We start from the raw sequence: 13146 nt of genomic DNA, 5'->3' as shown, positions 1-13146 counted from the left end.
ATTTTTTCTTACAAAAACCAAAAAAACCCAAACAAACCCATTCTCAAAGCACAGAGAATTTCAGTGTGTTTAAAGAGTCTGGGCATTTACAACAATTATTCATACGAATTTTCTTTGTTAACATTTTCTTCTGCCAAAGTAATGAAGTAATAGAGATTTAAAAACCAGTAATTACAAAGTAGTTGTTACACAGAAGTAAAGGTGAACCTATTATTTAAGGTACACAGCTCTCTTAATACTTAAGAATAGCAGAGATTAGTTGCACGTTATTTAGGTGAAAGAACTGCAGATATAATATTGCAGAACTTGTAAATTCAATCACTAAACACACAACCTGAAGATTCAACACTTCACTTTACAGAGTGTGCCAGTTGTATTACTAGTTTTTTCCTGCACTGGAGCGTTATATTCGAATATTCTGTATACTTCCCTCTTTTTTTCTCTTTTATGTATGTAATTACTCAAACAAATAAGGGCTGTAAGATACTATATTATTAACTTTCTCATTGCAGGAAGATTACTCCTATAGGGCATAACTGCTGACAACCAACTTCATGTACAGCTTTCTCAAGGTGAAATGCACCGTGATGCAAGTATACCCAAAGGCCCCACAGAAGTTTTCTACAAGGTCTTTAACTGGAATATGAGTCTCATTTATGTTGTTACATATGAAAAGTCTGGGGTAAATTTCTGTGGGATTGACTACTGTAATGCAGAGGCCCTGATAATTGTGCCCAGAAAAACAACTACATCATAGGTGAGTTGAAGTTTCTGTGCTTTCCATCTCTTTAATCTAGTTTAATTCCACAAACAAAACCCAGACAATAGAACCATGAGGTAAATAAATTTACAATATAGAAACATGTATATTTAAAAGTATTTCTTCACCTTCTTTCAAGGTTGTTAAATAATATACATTACAATTTTGATATATTATACTCAATACACAATCTTTCCTAAATTCATATTTAACCTCAATATATTGAATTATTAATAAAAAGAGATTTGTGATTCTGTATGCTACCTGATCTATCCAAAAAAAACGAAGTGAGGTAACAAATAGCCAGACACAGTATTTCTTACTGAAGCAGATTTAGAGTGACTTTAACTCCTATATCAAAGGCTTTGTTTCCTTTTGTAACCATTCTGTCAAGACAGTTTTATGCACAACTGACTTTTTCCTTCACTGAAGTATGTGCTAATTAGAAATCTAAACTGCAATATTTGTTAAAAAAAAGTCAGGTGCCTAATTATCTAATCCATACACCTGTAAATCTTTTTAAATTATATTTAACAGGAATGACTCAGTCAAGTATTCTGACCTTGTCTGCATCTTACAAACCTGTGCAGTTGCATCTGTTCAGAGATTAGAAATTACCGTAAGTATATGCTTCACCTTCGTTGAAGAGATCATACTAACTAAATGGAGATGGATCTGAGTCTCTATGAATATTTACAAAAAAAAAAAAAAAAAAAAAGTTGCTTAGGCTAGAAGATAATTTGTATTTGGAGTATTATCCTTTCACCAAGCAAGAGCCATACAGACCCTCACGGCAAGGGAGACGTTTCCCACACAACTGTACTGATGTGTGACCAAGTTCAAAACTTTCCTGCCCACGCTAACCCCAGAAGGGACGCGCAGGGATACATGAGCTTACTGCCCCTGTCTAGGCCCGGGTACGGTCTACCATACAAGCAACATGCTGCCTGCAGCCTAATCAAGCCGTGACGTTTGACAAGACTCAATCATTCAGGCTGATGTACCTCACCTATAAGACCATCACTAATACCCTCTACATTACGACTCAAAGCAAATAGGCACTCTGGTCAAAAGATTCCTGAGCAGAGGCTCTGCAACAGACCCAAACTCCAAACACTAACCACCTACTAACGCTGCCACCTCCACAGCCTTCCAGTGCCAGCCACCTGCAGTGGACCAAGGGGCAAGGAGCAAGCAAACAGCAACAGCTAAGAGGGGCTTTGACAGGAGATACTTTTGTTAGTTTCTCATAAGGAGGAGTTGGTGGTAGAGGTAGTTTTAACAGCAGGGTAGGGGTGAGGTGGGGGTGTTGGCATTTTGGTTGCAAGCTATTTATTTGTTCAGGCAAGATTTTCTGTTGAAGTTTTTTCTTAGGTTCTCAGTAACTTTTAGTGGCAGTTTTCAGGTTTTTTCCTATATGCGCATTTGCTGCTTTTAGTTGCTTCCTTTAGCTTCTGCTAGCTGTTTCCCAACTCATAGATCGGTAAGACTGGTTCATGATGAAAAGGGGCCCATAGCTGCCTGCTGCAAGGATGACTCATGCCACCAAGGTCAGTCACCTGGAGTCATACACCACCACAGAGCCAGTAGGCTGATAACAGTATGGCACCATGAAGTACTTATGGTGTCTCCACAGCCCCAGCTGCAGGAGTACGCATCACACGTCAGATGTCTCTACCCAGGCTGGGCTCGGAGCTGGGGGCTGAAAGGCTTAGTTCCGTGCCCATGCCTAAGGCAGGCAGAGAACACCACTGCCTCTCCTCAAGGACAGGGTGAGTGGGTCATGCTGGTAAAAGCTGCACACTAGTCAAAGCCTAGAGGCATTGGGGGAGGGAGATAAAAAAAACCAAGAGGTCCACCTGAAGCAGTTTTTCATGATGGCATGTGGCTAAGGAAACAAACGGGCTGGAGCCTGCATGCAGACACAGAACTGCAACATCCTTAGAATAGCTGCAGGGTGGGACAGGTCACACAACTGCAATGCTGCAAAGAATGGCTTTAAACCAAGCAGCAGGATAAGTTTGCCCTTTTTATGAAAGGGCACCTCGAATATATAGATGTCGTCTTGGGAAAGGGCAAGAGGGTAAGAACTGGAAGGTCTGCAACAAGGAAGAGGCCAGCCAGTATAGGTAATACTACAGCACAATTTTGTTAACAGTTCATCTGCTCAAGCTGACAAAGTGGACAAATTCTTCTTCAAGCAACACAAAGTTTTCAAGACCTCGAGTGTTACATGGTTTGGGGTTTGGGGGGCTGTGGGTTGCTTGGGAGGGGAAAGGGTGGGTTTTTTGGTTTGTTAGTGGTTGGTGAGGGAGGTGTTTGGGAGGGGTGGTCTTTTGCTTGGTGGTTTGGGTTTATTTGTTCCTTTTTTTTTTTTTTTAACAGAAACTGACCTCCCTGATATCTCTTGGAAAAAAAAAATACAAAAAAACCACAAGCAAGCTGGGAGGTTTCTGATGGATGCTGGGGAGAACTTCTCAACACAGACATTAGATGGGCTGAAGAGGAGGAATTACCAGTAGCAGAAGAGGATGGAATCAAGGATCTCTTGAGAAATTGACCCATATAAGTCACTGAGACCAGATGGGATGCTATGAGAGGTAGCTTGTGTCATTGTGAGACTGCTCTGTCATCTTCAAAAGGCTTTGGAGGTCAGGAGAGATTCCTGATGACTAGAGGAAGACAAATACTGCATCCAAGTTCGAGAAAAGCATGAAAGAATCAGAAGAACTACAAGCTGGTCAGCCTCTCTTTGACTCTGGGGAAGAGTCATAGAGCAAGATCTCCTGAAAGCTATTCCTAGACACATGAGAAAGTGACTGAGATCAGACTGAATTTAACAACAGTACCACGCTTGACCAGTCTGCTTGTCTTCTATTACTACACCTATGAAATACAGGACAACAGTAGATATCATCTCACTCAATTTCAGCAAGAACTTAATGGCCTCCTACAGCGTCATTGCTTCCAAGGTAGAACATTACAGTCTACATAAGTGCACAACCAGATGAGTCAAAAACTGGCTAGATCATGGGGCTCAAAGTTAGCAGCACATCCTCTACCTGGAATCCAAAACAAAGGAATCCCTCCAGGAAACAACTATTCTGGAACCAGTTTAACCTCTTTATCATTGACCTGAAACATACTGCCAGCAGCCTGTGGACCACGCTAAACAGGGTCATCAATATACTCAAGAGACAAGGGTGCATTTAGAGAGACCTAGACAGTTTGGAGGAATGGAGTCACAAGCATCTTATAAATTTCCACAAGAACAGAAGCAGAGTCCTGTACCTAGCACTGACTAACTCTCTGCCCCGCATCAGTACAGGCTGTGGAACTTATTTTTAAGATTAATTGGAGGTCCTGGTGGATAACAGGCTGCAATGCAACTGTGATGACAGTAATGAAGGCTAATTGGATAGTGGGCTGTATCAACTGCAGCACAGCCAGCAGACCAAGAGCAGCAATTATTCTTTACTCAGCACCTCTTATACCATATTTGAAATATTACACCCAGTTTTGGACTCCTAGTACTAAACATGTTGACAAGCTCAAGTAAGATGGTCAGAGCGAACCTGAAAGACAACAAGGGCTCTAGTGGACATTTAATAGCAGCCTTCCAGTACTTAAAAAGGAGTTTACTAACCAAATGAAGCCAAGCCCTTCGCTGCAGTGCACAGCAGAAAAACAGAGACAGTGGCCATAAATTGAAGTGGGGAGTTTCTAACTGGATGTAAGCAATAGAAAATGACTGGAAAGAACTGAGAACCAGGGCAGGCTGTTCAGAAAGGCAGTAGAATCTCACTGCAAGACACACCTGGGCAAAGCTCTAAGCAACCACCTTCAAACTGAGTGCTGATCCTATTCAGAGAACGAAGGTGGATGAGCTGATGTCCTTAGGTGCCTTCAAACATGCATGATTCTATAAGTGGAAGAACAGGATGTCTTGAAAGGCTCCCCTCTCTCCCTACACTATGTTTAGTCACACTGAAGTGTAAGTCATATAAAAGTATTTACTGATCTTGTCACAAGCTTTCTTGTGGTTGTCTGAAGTAAGATAGCCCATGCCAACTTTCTGCCTCCAGCTCTGAGATCACCATTGCTGCTTGAATTCAAACCACCACCTTCTTCAAAGGCAGCCAGATACTATCAAAAGACTGCAGTCATTTGTAATATTTCAGTTTTCCAGTATCAGAAAACAGTAAAAGGAAATAGTCTTTTCTTGTTAAGGCCAGAATTAGAAAGGCTATCTAATTAAAAACAGATGTCTGATAACCATTAGTACAGTAGAATCCCTCTAAAACCATGCCTGATAAGTTACGTAAGCAATACATACTTAAATGTTGTTTGATTTTACACACAAAACCAGTATCGTTTGCTTCAGCTTGACTCCAAATTTACAAAAACTAGAATTGCCTAGTCACAGCATTTTACATATTTTTACACATGTAGCTGGCATGGAAATCAGTGTTTAAAAAAACAACATCAAAAAATAGACCATTTTTAGGAAACACTGCTCTTCACTCATCCAATTCACTCCTTCCCCTTACCTGAACACTTCTACAGCACATACCTGTGCACAACAGACCAAGGATGCCAGACCCATACACACCCATTTTTGCAGAGTAGTCTGACAGACCAAATGCATTGCTTTGGGAAAGTAACAAAATTTAATGTACAGGCTTGTAATAGGGAATGCTGTTTAGTTTTTTAAAATATTGTCCTCTCATATTGCACACTTCATATTTTCTTTGCCTTGGGAGGTTGGGGATTCAGAAATGGTTTGCTACTAATTATTCCACTGCTCATTCCTGCAGAGCCATTAGAAGATTACAACATCAGGGAAAAAAAATACTTCAACAGATGTTTATGAAAGAAGGTGGCAAACTGCACAAAATAATTGCAGACTACAAAAGCAAATTTTCTAGTAGTTCTCCCACATATCCTGTTGTACCATTCCAATGAACAGCAACAGCTGTGGAACAGTGGAAATAGACAGTGTTGTACCATAGGACCACCGAAGAAAAATTATAAGAGGTTCTTGGAATTTGAGAGCAGATGTTTGACTTGAGTTCGTAAAATTGGCATAAGCATCAAGAAAGAATTGAAGTAACTAGACAATTTATGTTTTCCTGTGATTACAAGTTAAAAGGCAAAAACTTTCATCTTTCTAAATATCTGTTGCTGGAAGCTGCCTTGTTGAAAGTTTTGCAAATAGATACTTACCAAGATGCAAAACTTCCATCTCTAGGAAAAGTTACAGAAGTTGAGACAACTGGGTGTGTGCAGAGCTAGCACAAAGCTCCAAATTTCTCAAAAGGGAATTGTTAGAAGATAATTCAGTACAAATTTCCAACTTACAGGTTATCACATTTGAGCTGAAGCTATTAACTAGATAAACCAATTTCTATCTGCATATCCATAGTATTTAAAACAAGGGCCAGTAATTCTAGTATGATGACCTCTGATGCAGAATCTATATGCCAGCATCTGTGTGCAAAGATTCATCACAATTTCTGCAGAATTTTTTTAATCCATTCTTTGGAGAAGATAGGGTCCTCAAGTGAATTCCTTCTCAGAGCTGCCAGCAGACCATTTGAAGCCAGGAAGCCTAAAGACTTAGTAACAAGTACAATTGGTATAAGCATACTGAAACCAAGAGAGCCTTCAGTTTCTTCGCAATCGAAGAAGGAATGATACAGAATGTTTGCAGATACTCGGATACCTACCCTAGTCATGTTTTGTCCTACTTCATCGTGAACTTCATGTTGCCTATATTTGGAAAGCACTTTCAGACCAGGCTCTCTGGGATGCAGGCACAGAGGCTCTTCATATACAGACCAGAGCCGGGATGATCAACTACAGACAGAAGTACCTCCACACACATAACAGCAGCAGAACTTTCCCAGACTGTGAAGAATCTACAAACCCGAATTCAATGTAAACCACTCTCCAGAAACCTGCACTTTGTTTTTAACATAATTTCAAGTGGATATCTATTACATGAAGAAAGTGCATCCTAAATTCTACTTATCCAAACCAAGACAACTGACATGGGATTACATTAGAGCAAAGCTAGTGTTATTTTAATTTCAGATATGGGGTAGTGGCTTGAACTGTACACAGAATTCCACACTACAACTTGACCGTTGTCTCCAGCTGGCAGCTGATCACAAGTGGTGTTCCCCAGTATTGAGGCCAGTTCTGGTTTAATACCTTTATCGATGATCTGGACGAGAAGATTGAGTGCACCCTCACAAAGTTTGCAGATGACACCAAGTTGGGGGGGAGTGTTGATCTGCTTGAGGGCAGGAAGGCTCTGCAGAGGGACCTGGACAGGCTGGACCCAACGGGCTGAGGCTGACTGTATGAGGTTCAATCAGGAGAAGTGCTGGGTCTTGCATTTGGGTCACAACAACCCCACGCAGCACTGCAGGCCTGGGGAAGAGCAGCTGGAAAGCTGCCTGGTGGGAAAGGACCTCAGGGTGCTGGCTGGCTGAACATGAGCCAGCAGCATGCCCAGATGGCTAAGATGGCCAACAGCATCCTGGCTTGCATTGCCAGCAGGACAAGGGAAGCAACTGTCCCCCAATATTCGGCACTGGTGAGTCTGCACCTCAAACTGGTTCAGTTTTGGGCCACTCACTCCAAGAGGGACGTAGAGGTGCTGGAGCGTGTCCAGAGAAGGGCAATGAAGCTGGTGAAGGCTCTGGAGAACACGTCTTATGAACAGAAGCTGAGGCAACTGGGGTGGTTTAGTCTGGTGAGGAGGCTCAGGGGATCTTATTGCTCTCTACAACTACCTGAAGGAGTCTGTGGACAGATCTCCTCTCACAGGTGACAAGACAAGAAAAAACAGCCTCAAGTTGCACCAGGGAAGGTTTAGATTGGGTATTAGAAAAAAAACCTTTACTGAAAGGATGGTCATATATTGGAACAGGCTGCCCAGGGAGTTGGTGGTATCACCATCCCTGGAGGTATTTAAAAAATGTATAAATGTGGTGCTTAGGGACATGGTTTAGTGGTGGACTTGGCAGACCTGGGTTAATGGTTGGACTTGATGATCTTAAACATCTTTTCCAACCTAAATGATTCTATGATTCTATGAAGTTTGGAAAAAAGCAACAGAAGTGAGAGTTAGGAGGGATTCGTATCTGAAGAAATGCAACAGCAGCCCTACCCAGATAAAGAGGTAGGGGACAACACAGCAACCTTCCAGAGTTAAATGCACATGAAGAGCTATTTCAAGGAAGAAAACAATTCTAACAATGGTAAAACTATTCTAGTATTTCCAGTTCAAAATACTAGCTGAAAGTCACAGAAAACTTAGCTATAGATAGAATAATATCATAAATATTTAGAGAATCTAAGAAAATCTTCATCATTGGGGATATTTAAGAGATGTGAAAGGTGAAGCACCAGTAAGTTACCATAGTGATTAATTCTGTAATTGTAGCAATTAAGTAACTCAGATCGGTCTTTTCCATTTCCAGTGGCTACCTCCATGTCACACCACACAATAATGTAAGCCTGCTTTTAATATTATACATAGTCAGTTGAGACAAGAAAGATTTTCAACTACCCTGAAAATTGAAAAGTATGTTTCAAACAATATTAGTTTATAGACAGGGTTGGTTTTTTTCATATGGCATTTGGAATTAATCCCACATGACAAAGCCAAAGCAAGTTTACAAAGCAAAATATTATCAGCAATTCTTCACACTCACCTTGCATCTGTGAACCCTGAAATGGAAAAGGCCATTCACATATCAGCTTTTCAGAGCTGCCAATAGCTGAAAATTAGTTTATCTTTAAGATTACATGGATTTGATGCAGCCAGACAACAGATGAGGTCAACAACTTTTCATGTTAACTACATGTGAACTATCAGATAAGTTTTGTCAGCAACAAATTGAATCACCTTCAAAACACTCAGTTGGATGTTCTTCTTCAGACCCATTAAAAAGAATACTTAGCTCCGTAATGCAATTAATGGACATGTACAACAAATACTTCACAACCTCACAGAATTTCTTCAAGACAGACTATGAGAGAAACCCAAATGCAATACTTCACGTGCAAACACAAAATAAATCAGTTTCTATCTCCTGTTCTCTTAATCTCACCTTCACCTTCCTGCAACAGTTATTTTGCCTTAGTTGTTGCTTACCTGTAAATGTTAAAATAAGCTTTCCTCCTTGATATAAGATCAGTAACTAGTGTTGATCTGTGACTCAGTCTAGGTGTTCTTTCTCTTAGCACCTTTTAGATACTGCTCTACAAAATTACACCGTAAAGACAAGGCTTGCATAACTAACCAAAAGGATTATTATAAGGCCACCACTGGCAAATAAGGAGCTGAACAGCACTTCAAGGGCTTTCCACAAACAAGGCAAGCATCTCTAATATTATTAAATATCACTGGGTCTAAGTAATATCACTAAATTAATTCTGTATGCAAATATACAAAAAAAAGAGAACATCCCTAGCTAGTTTCTGTTGATATCAATCAGCTCTATCAGGTGACTCTCTAAACAGCAACCACAATTTTTCTCCAAAACGAATTTGCAATCATGATTTTTAGATCCGGTTTTCAATTTTTAAACAGTTACTTTAATTGAGCTCCTTTGCTCTTTCCCGAGCAAAGCATTAAATTAATGCCTTCCTTTCAAGTCCAACAGATGCAACTGCTGCCTGAACAAGATCAAGGCAGTAATTTTGGATTCTAAAGCAGTAGGAACAAAGCATCCTTGTAAGAAAGCAGGTTATTCTAGATCTTCATTCTAATGTACAAAACCTTATTTTCCTATTGAGATTTGAATATAAATGGGCTACAGTTAGCAAGGTACAAAAAAAACCCACCATGTTTTCTTTAAATCTAAAATTTAACTGCTAGCTATTCATTGTTCTTTTTTCGAGTTTTTAGTTTCTGAGAAACAAAAATTTAACAAGGAACACAAAAATATGACAAGGGAATCTTGCAGGTGACTAAAACTAATGAAAATCTGAGTTGTACTTTGAGTTGATTCCAGCATATGTGCTGCTCTCTCCATGTGGAAAAGAAAACATTTAGAAGGTTATCTGATTTTGGATCAAATAGGCTTTTGTTACAAGTCTTTGAAAAATCCCAAAACACATTTTTCTGTAACATCAGCGGCATGAGGGGTTGAAACGAGACTCCTCACTGCCAGGATATTAGCAGAGAATGGACTGTAAAACTTCAAGTCAGTAAGAAAGCATTGTGGAGTGTTAGGGATTCAGAGAACCATTAAAAGACATGAAAATGCCTGCATCCTTAAACAAACACTGTTTCAAACCCACAAAAGCACAATAGTTTGCTGAGACAAGTATTTTAAACACAGAAGTATGAAATTTATTAGAGTACATTCTGGAAGCACCGTATGTGTTTCCACACATGAATAATCAGTCTCATCAACTCTAACAGAACTAATGGCATGCATGAATGTTTGAGAATCCGGGCCAATAAATATTCTACCACAGACAATTAATAAATCAACATTCTGAAAGGCATACAGCAACATTTTATTTACAGTCTATCATTGGACTAAAGGCAGTTGCAAGTGTTATTTTTTTTTTACTCAAATTAATGGACCATGTTCTGTAAGGTTTATGCAAAAATTATTTTTACAGAGAGACATGCAAACTCCCAAAGTATACTGCTCACTATACGAGAGGAAGAAAACCAAATAATATCCAGTTTCTCTGTCTAACATTTCGTATCTGCTCAACTGTCAGTTCACAGCGGCTTAATGGGACTTTGGTAACTGCAGCATTCATCAAGGCAAGCTTTTGGACAGCATCTCACCTGGTCTCTTCATCATCCCAAGCGATTCTCATGCCTTTCCCACCACCACCTGCTGAGGCCTTGATCATGACAGGGTAGCCTAACAGCGGGGAACAATTAGACAGAAGTTCAAACTTTGTTCAGTTGGTCAGAGGAACATGACAACTGACCACATGTCCAATAATGCCAGTAGACAATAACTTCGTTTATTAAAACACTTTGTTTGGAGGGAGAGGAGAGGATTTGTCTTTTCAGGACTTAGCTGTCAGTGCAGTGATTTCTGAAGCCAAGAAAGGTTGTCTTCTTCATTTCATTTATAACAAAAAAAAGCACTGAATTAATTATTCCCAAGTAGCGAAGTGATTTATGAATAAAGGCATTTGACCTTTTTAAGCTCACAATTCTTTAGGAACAAAATTTTATTTCTTTGTTACTGCTGAAATAAGCTATGTTGTGATAATTTTTTGAAACCAATTACTACCAAAAATAAGCATGAGATCTTCAAAAACTATTAGTCAAGAGATTTAGTAAGAAAACCTGTATCTTACCAACATTTCCGGTGTAGTACACTTTAAATAACAGAGCACTTCAAGAGCTGTGCTACTTAAGTTATTGTATAATATTAAGTATCACAGAAAACAATTACTACACTTTTTTTTTAAACAATAAAAAAGGTTTTTCCCCAAACTGACAAGTAGTAAGAAAAAATGAGCAGCGTAAATCTGGCAGCATTGTGCATAAGCGGTAATATTTTACTTTCAGAACAAGATACCTTAATGTGACTATAAGTCAGGACCTTAGTTTTCTGAAAGCTAAAGGACAGTAAAGCAGTATGCAGTTAAAAGCAGGTTTAGTAATGATTGTTTACCTTGCAGTACAATATTTTAATTCAAAGCACCTTCCTAAATAATTTCTTAATCATATCATTGAACTTTGCTTTTCTCCAGCATATATATACAGAAGATTGAAAATTAAAGATCTGATTAGAAAGTTTTTGATGTTTCTGGGATAGAAAAAAAATTCAAGCCTTTTGCCTCCAGTATGCTTAATGAAAATCATAATATTAAGCCAAATATCACACCAGCTGGTAGTTGGGGGGGGGGGGGGGGGGGGGGGGGGGGGCGGGGAGCGGGAGCGGGCCGGGGAAGAGTCCATCAGTCCTTGCAGACTGACGATACATTCTACAGACTGCTTTTATCTGGGGACAGAAAGTGACATTTGAATATGGTTCCCAGCAGAAATGGTCAAGCCTGCTATTATATGTGTAACTAACATTTACAGTTTCTTTCTGGAATGTAAATCTGCTCTTGCTCTGTTAAGTGATAGCGATACAGTACACCCACCTCCCCCTCCAAAGCCATTTAACTGAAAGGAGGTTCAGAAGAAGATAATTAAAACCAGCAAGATCTGGAAAATCTTTTACTTAAAAAGACTGAAGCAGACACACACACATCAGAGAAAAAAGAAAGAAAAAAAAAGAAAAAGAAAAGAAAAAAAGGGAAGGTGACATGACACAAGCATAAAAAACAAGAGTAGTGTTGATTGGAAGACAGGAAAACAGCAAAAATCAATAAAATAGTTTCCAACATCACATGTTATTAGACTATGAAACCTCATGCTACAGAGCACTCACGTGATGGAAAGCTAATAGATAAGCACATGTAGAGCACAAATCAAGATCCTCCAGGCAAGGATGACCAAAAGGCTATAAATCCTCATGCTTTAGAGTCGAAAGTAATCTCTAGTTACTAGGTATAAGAATAAGACCAACAGAGCCATGCAAATAAGCTTGCTAGACTGTCTCTTATGTTTTCCTATGAAATATCTGATGCTGCCCACAGAGAGCTATGCGATGAGCCACAGTGTAACAATGGGTTCAATCCAGAACTATAGTAAGTATTTGCAAGGCCTCGACAATCCCAGAAATAAAGACATGTGCAGAATAACTCTAGATCGCATGCAGCAAACAGTCAAGTTCAACTCATTTTCATGAAATGCAGTATATGCAGTTAGCTATACAAGTAGAATGTATCTATGCTGTAGCTGTTTTTCCAGATCCCTGGCAACTGCCAGGCTCCTACACAAGTCACTGCCTATCTTGAAATAAAGCAAAAAGCATATTCTGTATGATTTTTATACAAGAAATGAGATTTATCCAGGTAACACTAGCAAACTTACACCTCTGGCAGCACTATCATCAGCTGGAGACTCTCTCCAACTCAAGAGGATGCAAGTCTGAAATTCTGAAATAAACATTGTTTTAAGCCTTATTATGGCAAGCTCACTATGGCAATTTCCATCACCTAATCTATCTTATTCAGTGCTACATGTACTTCAACAAAAATCATCATCAATTTTGCTAACAATTTCAGTCTAATATCAGTCTGTTGAATGGCTTGCTGATTTTAAATCTGTAAACAGTCTAGTCCTAATTTACTGTTCTTTCAACAGCAAAATAGGCATGTTGGCAGTGAGGCTTGGTGAGTCTTTACATGCTACAGATACATGGTTTACTGATGTCACTCACCAAGTGTAGGACCACTTTGCTTTCCTCCCCAGCCCACCTTTAATATATACTGAT

General features: G+C 39.5%; 1 protein-coding gene across 1 annotated transcript in view; it reads right to left on the bottom strand.

The window, feature by feature from the left end:
• PCCA (propionyl-CoA carboxylase subunit alpha) overlaps window positions 1–13146 on the bottom strand; it is a 309664-nt gene that overhangs the window by 187034 nt on the left and 109484 nt on the right. The window contains exon 11 of the mRNA XM_056329081.1: window positions 10587–10665. Within this exon, the coding sequence (XP_056185056.1) occupies window positions 10587–10665 (79 nt within the window). The remainder of the gene's footprint in view (window positions 1–10586; window positions 10666–13146) is intronic.

Source organism: Falco biarmicus, chromosome 2, assembly GCF_023638135.1.
Source record: "Falco biarmicus isolate bFalBia1 chromosome 2, bFalBia1.pri, whole genome shotgun sequence".
NCBI lineage: Eukaryota > Metazoa > Chordata > Aves > Falconiformes > Falconidae > Falco > Falco biarmicus.
The sequence above is the reverse complement of the archived record's forward strand: the minus strand, read 5'-3'. Positions and strand labels throughout refer to the sequence as shown.